The 27,685-nt window shown below is 41.9% G+C and overlaps 1 protein-coding gene across 1 annotated transcript; it reads left to right on the plus strand.

Annotated features, from left to right (window-relative positions):
- The first annotated feature begins 343 nt into the window (after positions 1 to 343).
- On the plus strand, positions 344 to 12,326 carry LOC137632072 (WW domain-binding protein 11). Its single transcript, XM_068364053.1, has 5 exons — positions 344 to 502; positions 4,662 to 4,787; positions 5,565 to 7,023; positions 9,675 to 9,763; positions 10,553 to 12,326. Exons 1-5 carry the CDS (start codon positions 439 to 441, stop codon positions 10,654 to 10,656), a joined length of 1,842 nt encoding a protein of 613 aa, XP_068220154.1. The 5' UTR covers positions 344 to 438; the 3' UTR covers positions 10,657 to 12,326.
- The last annotated feature ends 15,359 nt before the right edge of the window (positions 12,327 to 27,685 follow it).

Below are 27,685 nucleotides of genomic sequence, written 5' to 3' on the forward strand. Positions count from 1 at the left end.
ATCTCATATTATATAGAAATACCATTATAATATCACATTAAATATGATTAAAGCTTTTAGAAGTAATTTCTAGCTGATATTGGGACCAAACAGATCTTGTAGGACCTTTAAGGCACAAAATTCCTCTGTAAGATAGGACCAGGAAAACAGTCCTAAAATTAAAATAAAACTAATAATGGCCGTATTTTTGTAGTAAATAATGTTATTTCAATCTCATATTATATAGAAATACAATTATAATTTTAAATTAAATATGATTAAAGCTTTTAGAAGTCATTTCTAGCTGATATTGCGAAGAAGAAGAAGGAGCATTTACGACCGTCTTTTGTTTGTTTGTGAAAACAATAACATTAGGCCCCGTCAGAAGTCGTTTGCGCTACGATACTGTTTACTATTGCCCATTGATATCGTAAATATCGTAAATTTAAGTGTTTCACGATGGGACGTCGAAGTATAAATACCACCAAGAGTGGTAAATATATGAATCCAACAGATCAAGCCAGTAAGTATCGTTATTTTCGACGATTTTACCCTAATTCATGCTCCCATGGGGCCCAGACCATAGGTGATTGTATCGTAATTTTCGACGATTTTACCGTAATTCATGCTCCAATGGGGTCCAGACCATGAGCGACTGTATCGTATTTTCAATTATTTTACCGTAATTCATGCTCCAATGGGGCCCAGACCATAAGCGACTGTAGCGTAAGAGAATATTAGCAAGCCTTGCCGTGAAGTCTAGCCTAGCCTAGGTTGTCATGCCCTTTATAGATCGGACTTAGCTGAGGCCTATTTTACGGTTATTTAATTTTCACTGTCTCCTTCTTTACTCGAATCTTGTACACGATAACAGGACGACTCATAACCCTTACCAAGTTATCACTGTTTATGATTAGTTCACTGTCTGATTATGACCTTAGAAACTCAGATACATACTGCGGAGCCTTTGTATATCAGCGGCCAGTTCCTCCCGTGGGGATTAGAAACTCGGATACATACTGCGGAGCCTTTGTACATCCACGGCCAGTTTCTCCCATGTGGATTAGAAACTCCAATGCATACTGCGGAGCCTTTGTATATCAGCGGCCAGTTCCTCCCTAGTGGATTAGAAACTCCAATGCATACTGCGGAGCCTTTGTATATCAGCGGCCAGTTCCTCCCTAGTGGATTAGAAACTCCAATGCATACTGCGGAGCCTTTGTATATCAGCGGCCAGTTCCTCCCTAGTGGATTAGAAACTCCAATACATACTGCGGAGCCTTTGTATATCAGCGGCCAGTTCCTCCCGTGTGGATTAAAAATGGATAACTAACCTAAGCTCTCTCCCTAACCTACTAGCCGTGTCCTTACCTACTCAACTAACGCCCCCTGCGACCCCCCTTACACTGCCGTATTCTAAGTTAGCCGTAATCGTACACACAGGTGGCCGTTATCATACATACACCCCCATACTGCCTTTTGTGTAATTTGCATTTTCTTACTCTTTAGCTGTAGACGAAAACGGGACGACTCAGTACCCTTACCAAGTTACGAAGGTTTATAATCAGTTCACCTTCCTATGACTGTTTATGATCCCTTACCAAATTAAGACGGTTTGTAATCAGTTCACCTTCCTATGACTGTAGAAGCTCAGAAACTTAAAATCACTTGTTGTCTAATCTGTACTTTCTCACTCATTATCTGTAGACGATAACAGGACGACTCGGCACCCTTACCAACTCATCAATGTTTATGATTAGTTCAGTGTCTCGGTATGACTTTAGAAGCTCAGAAACTTAGAATCTCTTGTTGTCTAATCTGCACTTTCTCACTCTAGCTGTAGACGATAACAGGACGACTCGGAACCCTTGCCAACTCATCAATGTTTACGATTAGTTCAGAGACGATAACAGGACGACTCAACACCCTTACCAACTCATCAATGTTTACGATTAGTTCAGAGACGATGACAGGATGACTCGGCACCCTTGCCAACTCATCAATGTTTACGATTAGTTCAGAGACGATAACAGGACGACTCGACACCCTTGCCAACTCATCAATGTTTATGATTAGTTCAGTGTCTCGGTATGACTTTAGAAGCTCAGATACTTAAAATCTCTTGTTGTCTAATCTGCACTTTCTCACTCTAGCTGTAGACGATAACAGGACGACTCGACACCCTTGCCAACTCATCAATGTTTATGATTAGTTCAGAGACGATAACAGGACGACTCGGCACCCTTGCCAACTCATCAATGTTTATGATTAGCTCAGAGACGATAACAGGACGACTCGGCACCCTTGCCAACTCATCAATGTTTATGATTAGCTCAGAGACGATAACAGGACGACTCGGCACCCTTGCCAACTCATCAATGTTTATGATTAGCTCAGAGACGATAACAGGACGACTCGGCACCCTTGCCAACTCATCAATGTTTATGATTAGCTCAGAGACGATAACAGGACGACTCGGCACCCTTGCCAACTCATCAATGTTTATGATTAGTTCAGTGTCTCGGTATGACTTTAGAAGCTCAGAAACTTAAAATCTCGTGTTGTCTAATCTGCACTTTCTCACTCTAGCTGTAGACGATAACAGGACGACTCGGCACCCTTGCCAACTCACCAATGTTTATGATTAGTTCAGGGTCTCGGTATGATTGTTGAGGCTCAGAAACTTACAAACTTTGGAAAAATTATAGAATAATACAATAAACAGTTGCCGATGATAACAAGACGACTCGGCACCCTCACCAACTCATCACCGTATATGTATGATCAGTTCATTGTCTCGGTGTGATTGTAGAGGCTAAAAAACTCACGACCTTTGGAAAAATTATAGAATAGTACAATAAATAGTTTGGAGAAACTAAGATGGTTACTTGGTGTATTTAATGGGGTTATAAACATTTTTTATAAAGAATTTTGGCAAAAATCCTGTTATTGAGTTATGAGGGATCGACTACTATAACTGTAATATATGGGTTTTGCGCTAGGTATCGTCATCAATAACATTTGAAACACATTAAAATACAACGTGTACCAGTCTTATTATATGTTATTTATACTAAAGTGCTTAAAAAATCATCATCATTAAAAAAACCATTCATGGTAATAAAAAAGTTACTATAATCAAAACCCAGTCATAATAATAAAACGCTATCGAAACACTTGAGCTATGTTTTGGGGAAAAGTGGTTTTTCAATTCCATTTTCGATGGAGTAGTTTGTAGCTATGTTGTTCGTAATGTAAAAATCTTACTTATTTGAGTGGATTTACCTGTATGCCGGTATGCCAAATTAACAGTATTTAATTAATTATATATCTTTGCTCCTCTCGCGATTTGAAATTGTCTCTACGTTCTTATGTAGTATATTTAGAAACATCTATTCAATTATGTTACTTCAAGTGCCCTAAACTAATATCATACTATTCTATAATAAAACCTAACCTTGTGTTTTACCTGTCTCCTACAGACAATACAGGGCGACTCGGCACCCTTACCGACTCATCACTGTTTTTGTATGATCAGTTCGTTGTGTCGACATGACTTTAGAGGCTCAGAAACTTGCAACGTTTGGTAAAATTGTAGAATAGTAAACTCGGCATTTTGGAGAAACTAAGACTTATTTAATGCATTTCATGGTTTTTTGAGCACCTCGTAGTAACGGGGGATGTTGAGGAGGAAGGAGAAGACTAATTGGTAAGAGACCTCTGATAGTGGTTTTATCACGCCCCAGTTATTATACCGACAACTTATAAGGGTGAGTGAGCTGGGTATATTCCTGGCATTCCATGCAACTTTTTTCTCTGGTATATTTAGCAGTATTTATACCTTAGAAATGTGGTATAAGGAGCATTTCACGGAGCAACACAGGTTGAGCCCAGAAATAGATTTTTTCCTTCGTCAAAATCCCTTTTACGGTGGAAATCCATGTTTTTTTAGTTAAGGGGGCTCAACTACCATAACTAAAAAACTATGGGTTTTTACTATGTATTGTCATCCATAATATTTGAAACACCCTAAAATATAGAGTGTACCAGTCTTAATTTATGTTGTTTATATTGACTTGTTTATACTTTGTGTTTCTGCCAGTCATCGTCATAATAAAAAAGTTATGGTAATAAAAAAAAAGTTACCGTAATCAAAACCCAGTAATAGTAATGAAGCACTATCAAAACAAGAGAGATTTTGTTTCCCTGATCTTGAGGACGCATAGAAAACCCCAAACGACTGTAGCGTAACCCAATTTTCGCAGGATTTGCTCTGAAGGCTACCCTGACTTAGGGTGTCATGTCCTTAAAAGATCAGCCTAACGGAGGCCTAGTTTACGGTTGTCTAGTCTGCATTTTCTCTCGTAACGATGAATTATTGGACTCGTTTGTACTAAGTGAACATTGTTTCTTCTTGGAAGACATACTGCCTAGCCTCATTTTGGTCTATTAGACCAGATTTTGTCAGACTTAATACATTAGCTGTCTTGAGTAAAATTTTCTTAGGCATTATAGCAGTAGGTTTTTTATTCATCTTACCAACTGCTGACATTATGCATGAGCTACAATTTATTTTATCCAAATCTCTCATTATTCATTCAACCAAATTGCACTGATTATTAGACGTAAGCTTTTCATCGTGTTCGTCATTCACGGATATTAATTTCATAAACTTTTTCCAGGAAAAGAGGCGAGAAAAAGAGAATTGAAGAAGAATAAAAAGCAGCGGCAGATGGTCCGAGCCGCTGTCTTGAAAGGAAAGGACCCGTCTCAAATCATCATGGAGATGGAGAAGATTGACAGCATGGGTAAGTCATGGGTATTCACACTAAAAAAGGTGCATTGTGCTCTGAGTGTAATTGTGTATTAATTTTTTAATGGTAGAAGGGATTAAGCCAGATATATTGTATCGCATCTCACTAATGTGGGGAGTGATGAGCCTGACTGGAGAGTTGATGCGTAGAATATGAGGAAGCTCATCTTATAAGTCATTGAGGTTTTGTTACATCATTATTTCAAGATAGATTGTAATTAATCTTGCAGGAAAAGCGGTGTAGTTTATTGTGTATGTTTGTTATAAGAATCATTCACTGTGTTTTCCACATGTATTTATTTATCTTTATGAAAGGAATGAATTTCACGATTGGTTTTTCCACAAGACTCTGGTAAGCTTACTCTTCTTGAAGTGTCATAAGTTGTAAGACTACCTGAACAGTATGTGTGTAATATTAAAAGATCTCAACATATATTCATCATGAATAAAGAAATTTATGTAACTCATAATTTTAGTTACTAGAACAGTACAGTATATGTCTGTAATCATTTTTATAAGTAATTGCCTTTCAACCATACCTTTTCCTCATTCAAGTTCTTCTAGGAAAGGATTGAATATTCTTATTCATTTTAATTACTCTTACACACATATGCTTTTGCAGGAAATGGTACTTAGATGTTTATCCTGCTAATGCATAGGAATCACATTAATACATATTGACTTTTTGGAAGCAGTATCACTGCATTTACTGTTGTTACTTTATATAGCAAGTGAGCTATTGAAAATTACAGTGACTTATTTTGTTTTTCAGAATATAACGTCGAAGTTCCACCAGCACTCAGTGAGAAAGTGTTAAAAGACAAAAGAAAAAAACTACGAGAGACTTTAGATCGAGTTCTCAAACTGTACGAAAAAGAGAACCCGGAATATTGGTTGGAAATTCGACGCATGGAAGGAGAGTACGAGAAGAAGAGGCAAGCGCTGATTGAATATTTCGAGTCTGTTCGTCATGCTCAGGCCGTGACTGTCGATGAGATTCCCTTACCCAATTTGGACATGCCCCCAATGCCAGATGATGTTTTGGCGGATCTGCCCCCTCCTCCTGAAGTGGTACCACTGCCCGTTCCAAACGTGCACATGGTACCCACTCACAGCATACTGAAAAAGATGTCCTCTTATGTAGCTCCTCCAACCGAGCCAAAAAGACCTCCGGGTTGCCCTCCCACTTTGCCTCCTGAATTAAGCGATGATGAAGATGACGACAAATCTATGGAGGCAGAGCCAATCGTGCCTGGCACGGAAAAGGACGACATTGATGAAGACGACGATGACAACGTAGAAAACGAAAAGCCAGATTCCGACGATGACAAGGAAAAGCCTAAGAGTCGCACGATCCGGTTCGTAGATTCGGACGATTCCGACGACGAAAAGGACACCAGAATAACTATATCCAAATCCAAGGGACTAACGAGCCTGCAGACTAAGCTGTTGCAAATGTCTGGACAAGATATCGATGATTTCATGAGGGAAACTGAGGTACTGTTCAAGGAAAAAGAGGCTGAGAGGAAAGCTGATCTAAGGGCTAGATTAGATAAGTTACCTGCATACGACGACGAGCCCGGCCCGACAAACATCCAGCAGCCTATGCTCACCGTACCACCTCCGCAAGCCAGACCCACCGTTGGTCCTCCTGTAACCATCCCCTCGGTTCCTGGGGCTCCACAATCAAATCCCATCCCAAGTGGACCCCAGCCTGGATTTCCACCTTCAGCCACTCCATCTACAGTTCTGCCAGGCGTTCCGGGTGTCACGTTACCCGTGGCGCCGCCCGGAACCGCTCTGCCAAGCGCTCCGAACTCAATCGTGCAAGCCACTGGGCCTCCGCCAGTTGTACAACCTCCTATGCAACCTGTGATTCCTCCAGTAATCCCACCAGTCGGTCCCCCTGGCGCACCCCCGCTCATGTTCCGTCCGCCTCCCATGCGCACCGGCCTCCCTCATCCTCCAGGTGTTCGACTACCTCCTGGACCACCACCTCAGGGCATGCCTCCGAGACTGCCAAATATGCGTATGCCTCCTCCGATGCCTCCGCGCCTTCCCATGAGGCCTCCGGGAGTACCTCCCGGCATGCCACCTCCAGGGATGCCACCCCGTGGTTTACCACCCGTACACAATCCAAATGTATTGTCTGCTGGTCCACAGTTGATTGCAAGGCCTAGAGATGATGATAAGAAGCATTCGGCAACTATCGAAGCCAAACCACAGATCAGGTACGTTCATAAGCTTTCTTTGGAGAAGCCAAAACCCTTTCCGAGTCACATTTTAACCCTTTTACCCCCAAAGGACGTACAGTACTGGTACGTTTCTCAAAAGCCATCCCTTTACCCCCATGGACGTACCGGTACGTCTTTGCAAAAAAATGCTATAAAAATTTTTTTGCATATTTTTGATAATTTTTTTGAGAAAATTCAGGCATTTTCCAAGAGAATGAGACCAATCTGACCTCTCTATGACAAAAATTAAGGCTGTTAGAGCAAATAAAAAAAAATATACTGCAAAATGTGCTGGGAAAAAAATAACCCCCTGGGATTTAAGGGTTGGAAATTTCCAAATAGCCTGGGGGTAAAAGGGTTAATAGTTTTTGTTTCTTTCCATTTTTTTATGTAAGGCAGTACTATATTAGTCTCAATGTCGGTCATCATTGTTAAGGTACTTGTAACTTCAAATTATTGGCCAAGGCATGTTATTTCAGTACCAGTTTCATAACTTTGAAAGTGGAGGATTAAGATCGAATACATGAATTATTATCAAATCATCTGGATTAGTATATATGGGCATTCATTGCATATGCAATATCTGATGTAGATGACTTTCTTAGGGCTATTATTGAGGCCGAAACTTTAAGATTCCATCACGAAATGTAAATATATTGATGTTCCCTTCCAGGAAATTCTTAAAATCGAGTTTCTTACATGCTTAACTGTGAGGTATCGCTTGAAGTAACTTCACATAGATATACTACTCCTTCCTAGAATACAGACTTCATAGAGCCGACACAGTCCTTCCTAGAATACGGACTTCACAGAGCCGACATAGTCCTTCCTAGAATACGGACTTCACAGAGCCGACACAGTCCTTCCTAGAATACAGACTTCACAGAGCCAACACAGTCCTTCCTAGAATACAGACTTCACAGAGCCGACACAGTCCTTCCTAGAATACGGACTTCCTAGAGCCGACACAGTCCTTCCTAGAATACGGACTTCGTAGAGCCAACACAGTCCTTCCTAGAATACGGACTTCATAGAGCCGACACAGTCCTTCCTAGAATACAGACTTCATAGAGCCGACACAGTCCTTCCTAGAATACGGACATCATAGAGCCGACACAGTCCCTCCTAGAATACAGACTTCATAGAGCCGACACAGTCCTTCCTAGAATACAGACTTCATAGAGCCGACACAGTCCTTCTTAGAATACGGACTTCATAGAGTCGACATATATCATGTTGCTTTATTTCCGAGACAAAAACTTCAGAAGTTCAAACCTGCGGCAAATGATTTTTTTGAACAGGCTTACATTTCTTTCTGCATACTTTATATATGACAGATCTATTTTAATATGACCAATCTTAAGATATTTTATATTTTTTTATTCGTAACTTCTCGCATATAGTTTATCTGTTTCCTTATTTCCTTTCCTCATGAGATTATATTTCCTATTGGAGCCCTAAGGCTTGTAGCATCCTGCTTTTCCAACTAGGGTTGTAGCTTAGCTAGTAATGAGACATCAATGACTGATATCAGGATGCCAGAAAACTTCAGATCAATCAGTCAATTAATGAGTAATGATAATAATGGATTTTCATACTGGGATGCTCTCATTTTACTACAGTACTTTCCGGTGAGCATCTTTGTATTATCAACCTGTTTAAACACAAATGCTCAAGAACTAACATCTGTTCCCACACTAAAGTATGAAGGCTGCTAACTAAAACAGTTATGAACACAGTACATTGCATGATAATAGCATACGTCAACAACAACAGCAACAAATGCAGTCGTTTCTAGTCCATTGCAAGACAAATGCCTTAGACATGTCCTTATTCATGTCTGGGGATAGACTATTTCATCACCACGTTGGCCATTGCAGATGGATTGATGGTGGGAGATTAGTCCGAATGCTCACAGCAAACTAACCTAGTATGGTTGGCCGTGACTAGTACTGATTTGCTGATCATGGCGATACACAAACCCTTTCATTACGATGAGGTATCCCCATTTAGAAAGGGAATAGTATATAGTACATAGCTTACGATAGATACTAAACTTCAAGAAAGAAAAGTACTCCATACCTTGTAGTCCTCAAAGGGAAGTGATTAAGGGACTCCATTTTATGAAAATTTCTTGTCCGAGACAATGATCAGAGATTTTTATGTCTCTATATGCCTCAATTCTATGCTAACAATGCCCTCACCTGAAAATATAGCATAAGTATAAGATTATTACGTTATATAGTTATCAAACTGTTAATATTAATATGTTGCATGATTTATAAAGTTATCTTTTAATTTTCTTATTGAAAATTAATTCTAAATTTTCTTGCACAGTATGGTAAAATGTTAGATTTATTCGTACGATACACCTTAAGAATGAATTACTTGTAAATGTTGTTAAGTACTGTATATATTGCTTTTATGTGACTATCTTTCAATTTTCTTATTGAATGATTAAGCCTCCATTTACTTGTGCAATTCACCTGTTCAAGAATGGATTACCTTTGGATGTTGTCAAGTAGTACTGTACTCTATTGCTTTTAGTAGACTGCAGTATCTACAGTATCTCCTCCCAATGGCCATGAGATACCTCCACCAGAGATGAGTTTGATGAAGTGGTGCTTAAGAGCCTCTTTCTCTTTCAGGAACCTGAGTGCCGACGTTACTCGTTTCCTGCCAACAGCCCTGAGAGTAAAAAGAGAGGATCGAAAGAAGTTGGGGAAATCGGCCACAGGTATTGTAATGTCACTTGTTGTGGACCTTTGCATCTCTCTCTCTCTCTCTCTCTCTCTCTCTCTCTCTCTCTCTCTCTCTCTCTTAGTTTCCCATTGTAGTGCTCAATGAAATCTAATGTTCATCAAATATTTTTTAGATTTTTCATCTTATGTTGTGTTATTCACAATTTGGACCTTTGCATCTCTCTCTCTCTCTCTCTCTCTCTCTCTCTCTCTCTCTCTCTCTCTCTCTCTCTCTCTCTCTCTCTGTTTCCCATTGTAGTATTCAATGAAATCTAATGTTCATCCAATTTTTTAAAGATTTTTTCATCTTATGTTGTGTTATTCACAATTTTATAAATCTCAACTGATAAATTAAATAGGAAAAGAAATATTCTTTATTGAAAGTAATAAGTGTGTTGTTTTCTTTGTTGGTTTATATATCTTACAAGTGAAAGAAAAGCATTTTAAATCATTTTAAAAACACTGCAAATTAAATATTTCTCTGGCAATATTTCTGCCAATTTTGTAAATTTAGATTTTCAATAGTAGGTCTCATATACTGTACCTTTTTACATACATACGTATACCAAGGCACTTCCCCCAATTTTGGGGGGTAGCCGACATCAACAAATGAAACAAAAACAAAAAGGGGACCTCTACTCTCTACGTTCCTCCCTTTTTAACATCAGATATTATTCTTGTGTTTGATTAATAGATTTGATTAAGTTTCATGCAAGATCCTTTTAAAGACATTTCAATATTGACAGGAACTTTTTACCCGGAAATAACTAGTTGATTTTTCACAGATACAAAGGACTTGGTCGGCGGAAAGGCTGAAGACACGGACCGCAAGCCCACCAAAGACGACGCCTACTCTCAGTTCATGCGAGAAATGGAAGGATTGCTATAAAAGATATTCCGTATTTAATTTAGCCGTTGTTAAATTTTTACTGACCTCTGAGAGAGTCATAGCAAGAGTTATAATCTACTAATAGTTCTCACGATCTAGTTACGTAAATTGCTTGTGGTAACCCCGATATTCTGTCGGGTTATCACTGTGTCATTCATCGTCATTGATTGTGTCTTGCTTTTTACAGTATTTGAATGATACAACATTCTTTGAAGGCACATTCATTCACTGAATGATTCGTACGAGAACTCAGAGTAAAGCCGTGCTTTTTTGCAGTTTTTGAATGTGTGTGAAGCTTCTCTTTCTGAAATTGTACCGTTTTTGGAAATCTCGCTGTATGTTTTTTCATTTGAGGAAGGTTTGGTTAAAATCCATACTTCCTGGTACATTACAGGGGTATTTTCAAGTTTCAAAAATAGGACAATAATTATTATTTTGTAATTAGTTAATTAAGACCTCTCAGTCACATATGTATATAGTCTTATATGCCTTGTTTAAAGAATTTCTTCTTGAATAAGTGAAAATTTAAACGTAAGAACGAAGTTGGAATGCTGTTTTGGAAAACCCAAGGGAATGGATTGCAAGTTGGAAGGTAGAAAGTAATGCAGTTACGACCAGAGGGAAGTTGCAAAGAACTTTTTGTGCCATTTTAAGTAAGGAAGGTTATAAACTTACGAACATTCAACAAAGATAAGATAAATAGATACTGTAATAAAACATTATTATATCATTTAACCCTTTTACCCCCAAGCTATTTGGAACTTTCCAACCCTTAACCCCCAGGGGTTACTTTTTTTCCAAGCACATTTTGCAATATATACTTTTTAAATTGCTGTAACAGCCTTAATTTTCGTCATAGAGAGGTCAGGTTGGTCTCATTCTCTTGGAAAATGCCTGAAGTTTCTCAAAAAGTTATCAAAAATATGCAAAATATATTTTAAATAGCAGTTTTTTCCAAGGACGTACTGGTACGTCCATGGGGGTAAAGGGATGTGTTTTGTGAAACGTGCCAGTACGTCCTTTGGGGGTAAAAGGGTTAATACAAAGCAAAAATGCTTTGTGATAACCTGATATCTATTTCATATGAAACCTGATTATTTGTTGACTCATGTAGCTGAAAATCATAGGTATCGGATTCAGGTTAGGTCTACCCTAGGCCGAAATCTAACACAATTCGACTTTAACGCAGCTTCTTGAAACAGGTTAAGTTTGTAAGTACTAGATGACCTGTTTAGGTGTAATGTCTTACATCAGGTGTCTGTGTGCCTGTATGACGGTTAAAATGAAGACCCCGTATTACAAAAGAAAACAATAGAGTTTTCATTGAAAATATAAAAAGGCAATGTATGAATGAATGGGGTATTAATATAACTACTGTATAGTATTTTTTGATGAATGACAGAGACTAATCATGTCCGTTATTGAATTACGTATTTTTTCGGTAGTGTTCAGTTTCGATAATCTACGTGCAATTTATTTTTACTCTTTCCACATTTCACTTGAATCCAGCCCAGATACAGTCATTGCCTTCATGTTGAACCTCTGCATTCTAAACATGTATGTACGAAGCAATAAATATGTTCATTAATTCTCTCATTCATTTTTCTTGTATAAACTAGTATGTATAATACAGTACTGTATTTTTTTTTTCATACATACAAATTTAAATGATCACCTACAATTGTTTTATAGTCCTTCATTTGAATTTACTGTGTAATAATTATATTTTGTTTGTAGTTATGTAGTGCGTATATCTGCAAGAACTGTTTTAGGGTTCATATTTCTTTCAGAATCAGGTGATGCTTATAACAAATGTGTTCTTGATGCCAGATGAGAAGTTCCATGATACAAAATCACTAATCTCTGGTTGTTCTTTGATTAAATCTTTCTAATTCTAAATATTATGCAATAATGGGATCATTCTGATATACTTACATGCTTTTAAAATAAATCACAAGCTACTATCTTAGTACCCATTCTTTGGTATTGAAATGGCAGACCCAATTAGATTACATCAATGAAATATCTTTTTTTCAATATTAAACTTACCCGATAATCATGTAGCTGTCAACTCCGTTGCCCGACAGAATTCTACGGGAGGGATACGCCAGCTATCACAATACTAGAAGGGGGTGTACTCACCAGCGCCACCTGTGGCCAGGTACTACAGTACTTCTTGTTGACACCTCCTCAATTTTTCCTCTGTCGTGCTTCCGGCAAGACGTTCTGGGATACGCTTATGATCTTGGAGTATTTTCACGGCTTTTGGTGAAGTATTTCTCTCAGATTTCGGCTGTCGCTTTACTGGAAAACTTCTATATTAGCTTAGATAGCTATTATTTAGTTCTGATTAATGGTTAACGATCTTTTTGCTTGATTTGGAATCCCCACTTGGCTAACTCTTTGATTCAAGATGTCTGACATTTCACAAGCCCCACCCCATAGACGATGTAGGTCTTGTAATAGGCGTATTCCGAAGGCCTCGGTAGATCCTCACACCGCTTGTTCTGACTGTAGGGAAAGACCCTGTCAGTTGGAAGATCGATGTGAGGAATGCGCCGGACTTTCGGAACTTGATTTTGTCTGATTTCTTAAGTATTCAACCAAGTTAGAGAGAGAGAGAGAGTTAGGAGAAGTTCTTCTCGCTCTTCACTTTTTTCCTCACCTCATGATCCCCTACCTTTTCCTCCCCCTGTAGTGGCTACCCCCGAACCTACTATTTGCCCTCAACCTGATATGTCTGTTGTTTTGCGTGCCATTCAGGCTTTAGGTGACAAAGTGGAGTCGGTGGTTAGTGATCATAAGTCTCTTATGGCCGAAGTCAAGGAACTTAAGGTCAAGAGTGCAGTGGGTGGTAATAGTGCCAGTGCTGTGACGAGTGCTAGTGTCAGTGCAGTGCCAAGTGCTAGTGTCAGTGTCAGTGTGGTGCGTGAGGGTACTTCTGTGCGTGCCAGTCGTCCTCCCAGTCCGGGACCTCTTGCAAGCTCCCAAGCCCAGGGGAGAAGCAATGTCGAAGGGCAAAAGGGTTCGGCAGGCCTTGATCGGCGCACAGAAGTATCCTCGGTGGTTGCGGGCGTGTCTTCCAGAGACCGTCACTCCCACCCGCAGACGATTGAGCCCGTCTTTTACTCGTCTGCTGAAGAATTGTCAGGGAGGAAACGTTGGACTCAGGTCTCAAGACCTCTCAAACGCAGAGTCCAGACCTCAAGAGCTCTACAACCTGGCTGCAGTCATTGGATCAGCTCTGACTCGCCGCAGTCATCAGTTGAAGGCACTCCTCCTAAGAGGAGTAAGGTGCTGCCGCAACAGATCTCTTCTGTTAAGGCTTTGCCTCAGCAGACCTTAGTGTCTGCCGACCCCAAGTTGACTCTACTGCAGTCCATGCAGTCACAACTTGCGGTCTTGATGCGTGAGTGTCAGGCTGAGAAGGTTACACCTCCTCCTGCGATCGCTCCGCCTAACCGCAGTCCTGCCTGCCAGGCGTACGATGTTGAGGCTCCTCAGGATACCTTACCACGTACTGAGTTACCAGTTTCCAGTGGTGTGCAGCTACCTCCGCCTTCCTTAAGGCAACCTCAGCAATGGGAACAGGAAGCTTATACCTTACTTCCTCCGCTTCCACTTGCGGTTCCACCAGTGAGGCAACACTCTCTTGAGGTACAACAACCTCTCCCATCCATGAGGCAGACACCTCAGCTCTCGCTGCAGCGACCTCAACCCTCCTCAAGGCGAGAGCCTCAACACCTTAGCCTTGCGCCTCAGGAACCTCAACTCGCGAGACAAGTTATGCGTTCTGCGCAGCCTCTACCCCAACTCTCGCAGCTCACACCTCAGGAACCTCAACTCGTTCCTCAGGAACTTGCTACTGCGCATCCGCTCACCTTACAGCAAGCGCAACCCTTGAGGCAAGACACTCATGCCAGGAGTCAGCCTCCTCCACCCATGCGCCTACCTTCTGCTACTTCTTTTGACCAGCCTTTGCAGCCTGAGCCTCAGGTGTTCCCTCAACAGAGACTTGAGGAAGAAACCACAAGCGTTTTTGCTCCAGCTCGTGCAGATTCTGCTGTTCAGCATACCTTACCTCTCACTTCGCTACACTCTGGTGATGAGGTTTCTGATGATGAGGCTGCACACCTGGACCCCTCATCAGACGTGGATGAATCCAAGTCTTCTCCGCCTCCTATTGACTTTCGTAAGGTCTTGGCTCTTTTCAGAGAGGTATACCCAGACCATTTTGTCTCTGCTACCCCCCGCTCTCCGCCATCTGAGTTTTCGCTGGGCATGCAGCCAGCCAAGTCAACGTATACTAAGCTCGTCTTTGCAAGGTCCTCTAAGAGAGCGTTAAGGATTTTAGGGGAGTGGTTGCAGTCTAAGCAGCAACTAGGAAAGACTTCCTTTATGTTTCCTCCGACTAAGCTCACTTCTAAAGCGGGCGTTTGGTATGCCACAGGAGAGGAACCAGGCTTGGGAGTACCTGCCTCTGCCCAGGCTGACTTCTCAAGTTTGGTAGACTCTCCTCGTAGAACAGCAATGAGGCGCTCTAAGGTTTGCTGGACCTTCTCAGATCTTGATCACTTCCTAAAGGGTGTATTTAGAGCCTTTGAGATGTTCAATTTCCTAGACTGGTGCCTGGGGGCCCTTAGCAAGAAGACCTCCCCTGCGGACAAGGACTCAGCCATGCTCTTAATGTCCTGCATGGATAAGGCTATTAGGGATGGATCTGGCGAGCTTGCTTCGATGTTTGTGTCAGGAGTGCTTAAGAAAAGGGAGCAGCTTTGTACCTTCCTTTCCTCCAGCATCACACCTTGTCAAAGGTCTCAACTCCTTTTCGCTCCGCTCTCTAAGTTCCTGTTTCCCGAAGAGCTTGTTAAGGACTTGTCTGCGGCCCTGATACAAAAGGACACCCATGATCTTGTGGCCTCATCAGCTCGTAAGACTAAGGTTGCTACCTCAGTCCCCAGGACTTATCGCACCCCAGTGGCTGATACTCCTGCTACGAGGTTTATTCCGCCCTTTCGTGGTAGAGCCCCCAGCCGAGGAAGCTCCCGTCCAGACTCTTCCAGGAGCAAGTCTAGGAAAGGTTCCAAGACTTCTAAAGGCAAAAACTGACTCTCCTCATCTCCAGACAGCAGTAGGAGCCAGACTCAAGATCTTCTGGCAAGCCTGGGAAAAGAGAGGTGCAGACGCCCAGTCTGTCAGTTGGCTGAGGGAGGGTTACAGGATACCATTCTGCCGCAAACCCCCTCTGACCACATCTCCCATCAACCTCTCTCCCAACTACAAAGAAAAGGACAAGAGGCTAGCGTTGCACCAGGAGGTGTCGCTCCTTTTACAGAAGAAGGCAGTGGTTATAGTCCGGGACCATCAATCCCCGGGCTTCTACAACCGTCTCTTTCTGGTGGCCAAGAAGACAGGAGGTTGGAGACCGGTGCTGGACGTCAGCGCGCTCAATGCTTATGTCACCAAGCAGACGTTCACGATGGAGACGACGAAGTCGGTCCTAGCAGCGGTCAGGCAGGAGGACTGGATGGTCTCGTTGGACCTGAAAGATGCTTACTTTCACGTTCCTATTCATCCAGACTCCCAACCTTTCCTGAGATTCGTTTTTGGAAAGGTTGTCTACCAATTCCAAGCCCTGTGTTTTGGCCTAAGCACAGCTCCTATGGTGTTTACGCATCTGATGAGGAATATAGCAAAATTCCTCCACTTATCGGACATCAGAGCCTCCCTTTATTTAGACGACTGGCTGTTGAGAGCCTCCACGAGTCGTCGCTGTCTGGAGAGTCTCAACTGGACTTTGGACTTGATCAAAGAACTGGGTCTGTTAGTCAATCTAGAAAAGTCTCAGCTCATTCCCTCCCAATCCATTGTGTACCTGGGAATGGAGATTCGGAGTCAGGATTTTCGGGCTTTTCCATCGGCCCCAAGGGTAAGCCAAGCCCTAGATTGCATCCTGAGCATGCTGAAGAGGAGCAGTTGCTCGGTGAGACAGTGGATGAGTCTCACAGGGACCCTTTCATCGTTGGCCCTGTTCGTCGAGCTAGGGAGACTCCACCTCCGCCCTCTTCAATTCCATCTTGCAGCTCATTGGGACAAGGGTTTGACTCTCGAAGCAGTCTCTATCCCAGTCACCAAAGAGATGAAGACCACTCTCTTGTGGTGGAAGACCAATCTCCTTCTCAGGGAGGGCCTATCGTTGGCGATTCAGACCCCCAATCTTCATCTCTTCTCGGATGCATCGGACTCGGGCTGGGGCGCGACCTTGAACGGACAGGAGTGCTCGGGAACGTGGAACGAGGAACAGGAAACGCTCCACATCAACTGCAAGGAGCTACTAGCAGTTCATTTAGCCCTATTGAACTTCAAGTCCCTCCTGCTAGGCAAGGTGGTGGAGGTGAACTCCGACAACACCACAGCCTTGGCTTACATCTCCAAGCAAGGAGGGACCCATTCGAGGAGCCTATACGAGATCGCAAGGGACCTCCTCATTTGGTCAAGAAGTCTAAACCTCACCCTCGTTACGAGGTTCATTCAGGGCAACATGAACGTCTCAGCAGATCGCCTAAGCAGAAGGGATCAGGTCATCCCCACGGAATGGACCCTCCACAAGAGCGTGTGCAACAGACTTTGGACCTTGTGGGGTCAGCCGACCATCGATCTGTTTGCCACCTCCATGACCAAGAGACTTCCTTTGTACTGTTCCCCAGTTCCAGACCCAGCAGCAGTTCATGTGGATGCTTTTCTGCTGAACTGGTCCCATCTCGACCTTTACGCATTTCCACCGTTCAAGATCATAAACAAAGTCCTTCAGAAGTTCATCTCGCACGAAGGGACACGGCTGACGCTGGTTGCTCCCCTTTGGCCTGCAAGAGAATGGTTCACAGAGGTACTACAATGGCTGGTCGACGTCCCCAGGACTCTCCCTCTAAGAGTGGACCTTCTACGTCAACCTCACGTAGACAGGTTGCACCCAAACCTCCACGCTCTTCGGCTGACTGCCTTCAGACTGTCGAAAGATTCGCTAGAGCTAGAGGCTTTTCGAAGGAGGCAGCCAGTGCGATTGCCAGAGCAAGGAGGGTATCCACTCGTAGAGTCTACCAATCCAAGTGGGAAGTCTTCCGGAGCTGGTGTAGAGCCAATGCAGTTTCCTCTACCAATACCTCTGTGACCCAAATAGCTGACTTCCTATTACATCTTAGGAATGAGAGATCCCTTTCAGCTCCTACGATTAAAGGGTACAGGAGTGTGTTGGCTTCAGTTCTCCGCCACAGAGGTTTGGACCTTTCTTCCAACAAGGACCTTCAAGACATCCTTAAGTCTTTTGAGACTTCTAAAGAGCGTCGTCTACCCACTCCAGGCTGGAACTTAGACGTAGTCTTAAGGTTCCTTATGTCACCTAGGTTCGAACCTCTCCAGTCAGCTTCCTTCAAGGACCTTACCCTCAAGACTCTTTTTCTCGTCTGCCTTGCAACAGCTAAAAGAGTCAGTGAGGTTCATGCCTTCAGCAAGAACATTGGGTTCACATCCGAATCTGCAACATGTTCTTTACAGCTCGGATTCTTAGCTAAGAATGAACTTCCTTCACGTCCTTGGCCTAGATCGTTTGAAATACCTAGCCTCTCCAACATGGTAGGTAACGAGCTAGAAAGAGTTCTTTGCCCTGTCAGAGCTCTGAAATATTATCTTAATAGGTCAAAACCTATTCGAGGACAGTCAGAAGCCTTATGGTGTGCCATCAAGAAACCTTCGAGGCCCATGTCCAAAAACGGGGTTTCGTATTATATAAGGCTTCTGATTAGAGAAGCCCATTCTCACTTTAAGGAGGAAGACCTTGCTTTGCTGAAGGTAAGGACCCACGAAGTGAGAGCCGTAGCTACTTCGATGGCCTTTAATAAAAACCGTTCTCTGCAGAGCATAATGGATGCAACCTATTGGAGGAGCAAGTCAGTGTTTGCATCATTTTATCTTAAAGATGTCCAGTCTCTTTACGAGAACTGCTACACCCTGGGACCATTCGTAGCAGCGAGTGCAGTAGTAGGTGAGGGCTCAGCCACTACATTCCCTTAATCCCATAACCTTTTTTAACCTTTCTCTTGAATGCTTTTATTGTTGTTTTTATGGTTGTTACGGTAGGCTAAGAAGCCTTCCGCATCCTTTTGATTTGGCGGGTGGTCAATTCATTCTTGAGAAGCGCCTGGGTTAGAGGTTGTGTAGAGGTCCTTTAGTAGGGGTTGCAGCCCTATATACTTTAGCACCTTTGAGTTGATTCAGCCTCCTAAGAGGAACGTTGCGCTCAGTAAGGAAGACGAACTTAAAAAAGAGGCAGAGTAACGGTTCAAGTCGACTTCCTTACCAGGTACTTATTATTTCATTGTTATTTTGAGATAACTGTTATATGAAATACGGGATACTTAGCTATCCTTTAATCTTGTACACTGGTTTTCACCCACCCCCCTGGGTGTGAATCAGCTACATGATTATCGGGTAAGTTTAATATTGAAAAATGTTATTTTTATTAGTAAAATAAATTTTTGAATATACTTACCCGATAATCATGATTTAATTGACCCTCCCTTCCTCCCCATAGAGAACCAGTGGACCGAGGAAAAATTGAGGAGGTGTCAACAAGAAGTACTGTAGTACCTGGCCACAGGTGGCGCTGGTGAGTACACCCCCTTCTAGTATTGTGATAGCTGGCGTATCCCTCCCGTAGAATTCTGTCGGGCAACGGAGTTGACAGCTACATGATTATCGGGTAAGTATATTCAAAAATTTATTTTACTAATAAAAATAACATGTTCTTACGCATATACAAACCCTTGTCCTTTAAAAGGAATATATTTTTAGTATGGCTGGAACTTGGTTAATGTTATAACAAGGTGTCGGTAGTTACTAGTGGCAGGGAAGCCTCGGTCCCACACCAGCACACTGAGTAGCCATTTTATTTTCAGCCGATGGAGAGTACAGACTGTACTCCCCAAGTCTTTATCTGGCTTTTTTAATCATTTGCTTCTATTACAGAAGGGCTCTAGGCAGATTTTTGTGGGTGAGGGATATGAAGAAAGACGAAAGTTCTGCAGCTGTTTCCTGATAACTAGCACTGACAGGTATCTGTGCAATCTTTTGCATCCTTCTCATGTTTAGACAGCTTTGATATTTGCTGTCTCTTCCCTTGCTAGTAAGGGTTCATGACGACAACTAATCCTGAGCACTGTGCTACCGGTAAAGGAAATCACCACCCTTTCCTTCAGCATGCTCCCAATCCAAGAAAGACACTAAGGATATATCTTTTGGTGGCTGTCTCTTGAGAGATCCTGCCTTTCCCCATGTGAGTGTTGTCTTTGCCCTGTGAAGGGGAATTGCAAGTTCCTCCTCCTCCACTGCCTCATCTTCATTGAGAGTTTTCTCTGCTGCTTCAAGGAGTAGAGCATTTAGAAGATATCACCGCAGAAGTCCATGAAGCCAATCGATAGTGGCATTGCATTATTGTACTCATTACGTTTCTCTCCCCCTGGGAGAGACAGTGTTGTGCCAGGACCTCCTTATCAGATTGTCTGAGTACTTGACGCACTGCCGGTTGGATGAAGAACACCGCCCTTTTACCGCTTCCTGGTCTCTTTCTCTCACTTTGGTAAAGAGAGTAAGGTATACGTGCCGAGAGTTGTCACTGTATGGGAAGAAATACTGTATCGGTACATACTGCTCCTGCTTTGTGAGCATGAATGCAGTCTTCCAACACTCGGGAATTCACACGTACAGGGAATCCATGGGCACGAGGAACCAAGTGCATCTGAAATCCGCATGCATGGGAAACCAAGCACATCGAAAGTCCACACAAATCCGAAATCCATGCACACTGGAATCCACATACATTGGCAAGCCATACTCACTGAAATCCACATGCACTGGGAAGCCACTCAATCTGGAATCCATGCCCACCTGAAATCCACACTATATGTATCCTTTGTCCTCACGATCGACGTATGTACGTGTCATGACATTGAAGAGGAACGAATACGCACATCGTCGGTTAGGATGAAGGCTGGAGCCCACACCCACTTTTTTTAGAGGTTCAAAGAGATGTCTTCACCCAGAAGGACCTATATTGAGCGAGCGAGAGAAGGAGTAAGTCTCATGAGACACTGACCTATAGCTTCAAAATAGCTTCGTAGGAAGAGCAGTGCTGTACCAAAACATGACCCTCCCCGGGAAAGGTTTTTCGGTATAAGATACAGCTCATGCTCCTGGTACCAATAATAAGTCGCATGTGAGGCCAAGCGTAAGCACTGCTGGCCAGGACAATGATAGGTGCCTTCGTCCTTCCTGCGCTGGGCCATTCCCAAGACACTTCTCTAATGATAATACTTTGAGAACTATCAAGAAAACCACTGAAACAGACCTGGAGCGTTACCACTTGGGAATATACCTTGAAATGTTATCACCTTGCATGCGAGACAATAGGTTTCATATCAGAAAATTTCCTTCCCAGGGAATAATGTACTTGGTATAGGGGGTGCACACACCTGCCATCACTGCTCGGATGAATGCTACCCTCTTTCCTTTCCCTCCTCAGAGAGTTCCAGAGATAACAACCCAGGCCCAGCCTTCCATATCGCCACTGTTCTCTAAACAATCCGTTATCTCTTGAGAGGTCCCAGCACGAGCATTCACTGCAGAATCGATCTTTTACATGCTAGTCGTACACCTCGCGATTGGATCTCTCTCGCTTATTCCTCCGTGACTTTCAGGTTACAGAACTAATGGCATCTGCTTTGTTCCAGTTTTTCCAGTCTAAGACAGTGGTTGAAAGAAGAACCTTTTCATCGCTTCCCCAGGGTACGATATCTTCCCTTCATGATCACCAAGGCTTCTTCATGGTCTTTCCTTCGTATTTTGTCGTTACAGGAAAGTTCTGATTGCACTCTCTCCCCTTGACAAAAAATATTCATCATATTCTCCACAATTGTCGTTTCTCATGGGATCGACCACGCGCCGCGATCAGGAGTTAGGTAATTGGGGATCACATGATCAGAAACCACACGATTAGAATTTCCACTTGTCTTTCAGATGATCGTTTCTTTCGAATCAACAGGGAACTACTTCGATGGAAAGGTTTTCCGATTAAAGCGCATGTGCTTAGTACTAGTCACCACCCCTTAAATGTCCACTTGGGTGTTTATTCTTGTGTTATACTCATGCCAACACCATCCTTCTCCTACTATAACTGGATGTGAACTGTTTTAGTTCAAGAATTACATCTTGATCCCCTCTCTAGCTGTTGCCAAGTCTGTTGAAGCAATTATAAATTTGGGGTTTCTTCTCTAATTTTTTTCAAAAGCTGAACATTTCCTTTACCTTTGAAAGCACAGTTTATGTCCTCGCCTGTGAATGGGTACAGCCAAAGCAGACATTCAGGTACTTATGTCCGAGGTCCTTACCAATTTCATAGACATTCAGGAATCTTCGTTTGTCACCAGATCCAATATCAAGGAAGATGGGGATCTTGAATTTATAGGCAAAATAGAGCAAGATGAGGGTGTTCCTCATTTTGCTCTAGACTTCAGATGAGAACTGTGGAGAATTCTTGAGGAGCATAGGCATTAGACATGTTTTATGATTTGTTTTGAACTGTAGTATTCATCAAAATCAACCAATAAGCCGATATTTAGTATGAAAATACAGTAATACCTCGGCACTCGACCATAATCCGTTCGGGATCAGTGTTCGAGTACCGAAACCTTTTTTCCCATAAGAAATAATGGTATTTATTTTCATACGTTCCTACGCATTCCAAAATGCCCAAAATATCAATAAAACGTGTACCTAAACAACATTAATTATTTAAACGTGTACAAAATTGGTCGGAAAATCCTATAAAACAATTTTAAACCATTTACTGTACATACCTTTGAGCAGCGGTTCGATGGCATACAGGAATGGATGTGGAGAGGATGGAAGGGGGAGGTTACTGCTTGGAAGGAGAGTCCCTTTCCATGAAGTGGCTGGGTAGTTCTCCTTCAGGGGTTTTTACTCTCTCCAGTAAAAGGTTGGGCAAATGTCCTTCAGGGTTTTTTCTCTTCTGTTTCTCTTCTTTGGAGGGGAATCAGGCTGGGATGTAGCAGCTCAATTTTCTTTTATGAAAAACATATCAATTGTCAGCTGCTTCTTTCTCTTCTGCACTATTCTTCTAAAGTGAGACATAACATTATCATTAAAGATGTTCACTGCCCGGTTTGCTACTGCTGTTTCTGGGTGATATTTTTCCACAAAAGCCTGAAACTCTCCCCACTTCGAACACATGTCATTTATCACTGAACTTGGAACCTCCTCTCTTACATCCTCATCTTCTGAGGATTCCAGCTCCCTAATCAAATCCTGCTGCTGTTGTTGCAGATGCAACAATTCTTTAACGGTCAACTCAGTAGAGTGGCTATCAACAAGTTCATCAATGTCTTCCCTGTTGACCTCAAGCCCCATACTCCTTCCCATGCCAACAATTTCATCAACGACAACAGTGTCCTCAGAAATAACAGTAGCAGTGCTTGAACCAGCCACTGATTGGAAACCCTCAAATTCCCTCTCTGTTACACATGATGGCCACAGCTTTCGCCAGGCAGAGTTCAATGTCCTATAGGTCACACCACGCCAAGCTTGGTCAATTATGTTCACACAGTTGAGGATGCTGAAGTGATCCTTCCAGAATTCTGTTAAGGTCAACTGTGTATCACTAGTCACCTCAAAACACTTTTGGAAAAGGGCCTTGGTATACAGTTTTTTAAAGTTTGAAATGACCTGTTGGTCAATGGGCTGGAGTATGGGAGTAGTATTGGGGGGCAGGAATTTAATCTTGATAAAACTGTACTCTTCTTTTGAGTCTTTCTCTAGACCTGGAGGGTGTGCAGGAGCATTGTCCATCACCAGAAGACAGTTCAATGGCAAGTTCTTTTCAGTCAAGTATGCCTTAACCTGGGGGGCAAACGCTTCATTGATCCACTCAATAAAGAATTGTCTCGTGACCCAAGATTTAGTGTTAGTGCCCCACATAAATGATAGTGCACTTTTCAAGATATTGTTTCTTTTGAAGACCCGGGGGTTGTTCGAATGGTGCACTAACAAGGGTTTAATCTTGCAATCGCCACTAGCATTGGCGCACAGCAGCAGCATCAGTCTATCTTTCATTGGCTTGTGACCTGGCATCTTCGTCTCGTCCTTGGTAATGTAGGTATTGGCCGGCATTTTCTTACAAAATAACCCGGTCTCATCGCAATTGAAGACTTGCTGCGGGATCAAATTTTGTTCCTTAATGTATCGGTCGAATTTGCCAACGTATTTTTCAGCCGCCTGTTCCGGGATTTCTTGAACCAGCCCCTTGCTTTAAAAGTAAATGACGAATCACTTTCACTAGTACTGGCACTTTTCTTCACCAATTCTTCATAAATATGAAGAGCTCTCTCGCAAATGAAAGCTTCACTTATACTTTCCCCGGCCAACTGCTTTTCTTTAATAAATATAAGGAGCAACTTTTCCATTTCCTCAATTACTTGTGGCCTTTGCTTATTAATTGCTGTTACTCCCTGTGCAACATTAGCTTTCTTTATCACTTCCTTATTTTTCAAAAAGGTCGAAATGGTCGACTTCGCCATGCCATACTGCAAGGCTAGATCAGACACTCGTACACCATTCTCGTATTTCCCAATAATTTCCTTCTTCAACTCGATCATTGTTCTCACTGTTTTCCTCTTATCCTTCCCCTTATCAATAACTTTCTTGAGGCCCATTATTATCGGCAAAAAAAGACAATAAAACGCACTAAATCACAATAAATTTTCAACGTGCTGTCGCACTGACAATCTCTCTTGAAACGTTGCTACCGACCAAGTGAGAGTAGCCGAGATAGCCGCTCATCTCACTCGGCCACGCGTTCAGCTCACTCAGCTACGCGTTCGGCTGTTCGAGTTCCAATTTTTTGTTCGAACACCGCAGCAAAAATTACTTGAATTTTTTGGTCGAACTCCGATTTGTTCGAATTTAGAGTCATTCGACTACCGAGGTATCACTTCTATTTTACAGCAGAGGTCAATGGAATAAGGAGCCTAATGCTCCTTCCTAGCCCTGATATAAGGAAAATGAAGAAAAATAAAACGAAAAAGAGCAAGGAAGAGAATTCCAGAATTTTGTAGCAAAGGAGAAGAAACTAGACGTTGAACTACGTACAGTAAAATGAAAATTGCCGATTTTCAGGAAGGCGGCCAGTCTGTTGTTACGAGACTTCTTGAGACTGATTGATTGTTCTTGGGGTTTCTGGCATCCCAACATTGAAAGTCATTGATGCCAATATCATTTGTTATGATAAGAATTATGAAAACCAAGTTAAAATCATAAAAACAAACAGGTCAGTATAATAGTTGAATAGCTTTCAGAGGACCTGCTTCTGAAATGAATCTAAAAATGCCGCTAGTGTTGCAGGACACATTCTGCCCAAAAATCTTGACAAGGGCAAACTTGCCATCCCTATCACGAGCCTTTAATAGATATCTATTTCTTAGGTACCCAAGAGTGGGGGCATTTGGTCAGCAACTACCTCACTGTAATGGGTATCAAACAGATCTCACTGTCATGGGTATCAAACAGACCTCACTGTTATGGGTATCAAACAGACCTCACTGTCATGGGTATCAAACAGACCTCACTGTCATGGGTATCAAACAGACCTCACTGTCATGGGTATCAAACAGTCATCGCAAGATGGCTGATGTTGACCAGTCATCAAAAGGGGGAATACTCCCTTTGAATTTAAAAAGAGACTAAATTGATACCTATACAGTCTATGTTAATGGGTTTTTCTTAGAAAGGCATAACATCTACCATGCAATTTAATACTTGGTTTTGGTATACGATGATCCTGTTGTACTAGGAAACTCTTGCTGCAGGAGATTGACCAATAACAGGTCTGTGATGCCCTAAAGCCCTGTCCACACGATCGTGCATACCCGACGGGCAAACAGTGATACCAGACCACAATAGTTAGTAAGAATGAAGGTTAATGACGTCAGAAGCGGGAAAACCACAGACAGGGATCTGGCATCATAGAGTGTTGCCAGATCCCTGCCTTTAGTTTTCTCGCTTCTGATGTCATCAACCCTCCTTTTCACTAACTATTGTGGCCTGGTATCACTGTCTGCCCGTCGGGTATGCACGATCGTGTGGACAGGGCTTTAGATGTCCTGGGACGCACGCGCGCTACACTGAATGCTTTAGTGGGTGCACCGTGACCTTCTTTGAGTTGGCGCAGGTATTTCAAGATGGGAGGCAAAGGTACTGTATTGGCTACTGATGTGAGCCACACGTAAGGCGATTGCCTAGAAGCCAAATGAGTCTGTCGATATTGGGTACTGTATGTTAAGGATTCTGTTTTACTTTGAAGCTCTTCTGGAATCCAATGAGGCCTGTCGAGATTTTACCAGAATTCAAACAATCGTGACTAATTCTGCTTTGAAGAAAATTTTTTGTTAGTTGTGACTTCCTCCTGTCTGATAGAATTCTAATGTCTTATTTGGTGATGAATTTATGTTTGATGTTATTGCAAACAGTGGAGAAGAGTCGGTTATTCATAAGCTTACAATTTTTTTTTCAGTTTTGTCAAAATATAGAACAATGGATATAAGATGAATGTTTTTTAATTGACAGAGTAAGTAAATAAAGGAAATTAGAAGCTAAAAATATATGTGAGTTTGCATTTTGAGTCTTTTTATTACTAGTTTTAATGCAAAAAGTTAAGATTGGAAATTTAGCTGAAAATTATATATTTAGAAATTATAGCAGCTGGTGCTCATGTCCCAGTGACATGATATGCTTGTTTCTTTCTGTCATTATTCAGTTTAAATTTTAGTTTCTGTGTATTCAGTCATGTATATTCTTTGAACATCACTAACAATAACTTTTGTGGTTGCCTTGATAAAATATGGGAAAGGATATAAAGACGGTCTGTGTTATAACGCTTGGAATTGGGTGTAATCAATGCCTTTTTATAAATCGTTTTGTCTCCTAATTCATTTTCAATAAACGGAACGAATTCTGCTACACGTTCTACTCCCTGATGTTGAAAACATGAATATTAAGGTGAGCTGGGAAGGTTAAACCTCAATGTTCGTGTGCCTGATCATTCTATTCTTTGCATCATTGCTAAACTTCTTATAGACATCTCTCTCTCTCTCTCTCTCTCTCTCTCTCTCTCTCTCTCTCTCTCTCAAAAGAATAAAAGTCAGTACTATACTTTGCACTTGAAATGACAATTTAAGTATAAATTGTTTGTGACTGATCATTCTTTTCATTGCCCCATTTACCAAACTTCATAAAGACCTCTCTCTCTCTCTCTCTCTCTCTCTCTCTCTCTCTCTCTCTCAAAAGAATAAAAGTCAATACTATACTTTGCACTTGAAATGACAATTTAAGTATAAATTGTTTGTGACTGATCATTCTTTTCATTGCCCCATTTACCAAACTTCATAAAGACTCTCTCTCTCTCTCTCTCTCTCTCTCTCTCTCTCTCTCTCTCTCTCTCAAAAGAATAAAAGTCAACACTTTACATTTGAAATGACAATTTAAAAAAAGATACCATATTTTCATTAGAAGACAGACTTGCATATTATGACTATGCAACGAACAGTATATTCAAAGGACCTTGATAGCAACTAATCTCGCTGAGTCACCAAGACAATGTCATATCCATGGCATATTTTTTCCTCTTAAGAGTGTTATAAAACTTATGAGGGGACTTTGAGGATTGTTACTCATGTATATCAAAAGAGAACATTATTATTATTATTATTATTATTATTATTATTATTATTATTAACATTTGCTAAGCTACAACCATAGTTGGAAAAGCAGGATGCTATAAGCCCAGGGGCTCCAACAGGGAAAATAGCCCAGTGAGGAAAGGAAACAAGGGAAAATAAAATATTTTAAGAAGAGCAACAATAGAATAAATATTTCCTAAATAAAATGTAAAGCCATTAACATAACAAGG

This window comes from Palaemon carinicauda, chromosome 40 (genome assembly GCF_036898095.1).
Source record: "Palaemon carinicauda isolate YSFRI2023 chromosome 40, ASM3689809v2, whole genome shotgun sequence".
NCBI classification, from domain to species: domain Eukaryota; kingdom Metazoa; phylum Arthropoda; class Malacostraca; order Decapoda; family Palaemonidae; genus Palaemon; species Palaemon carinicauda.

Coding starts and splice junctions, on each gene's coding strand:
- LOC137632072 (XM_068364053.1), top strand. CDS start 439: ATGGGACGTCGAAGTATAAATACCACCAAGAGTGGTAAATATATGAAT. Junction 4,788..5,564: donor GGAGAAGATTGACAGCATGG/GTAAGTCATGGG, acceptor TTTGTTTTTCAG/AATATAACGTCGAAGTTCCA. Junction 9,764..10,552: donor GTTGGGGAAATCGGCCACAG/GTATTGTAATGT, acceptor GATTTTTCACAG/ATACAAAGGACTTGGTCGGC.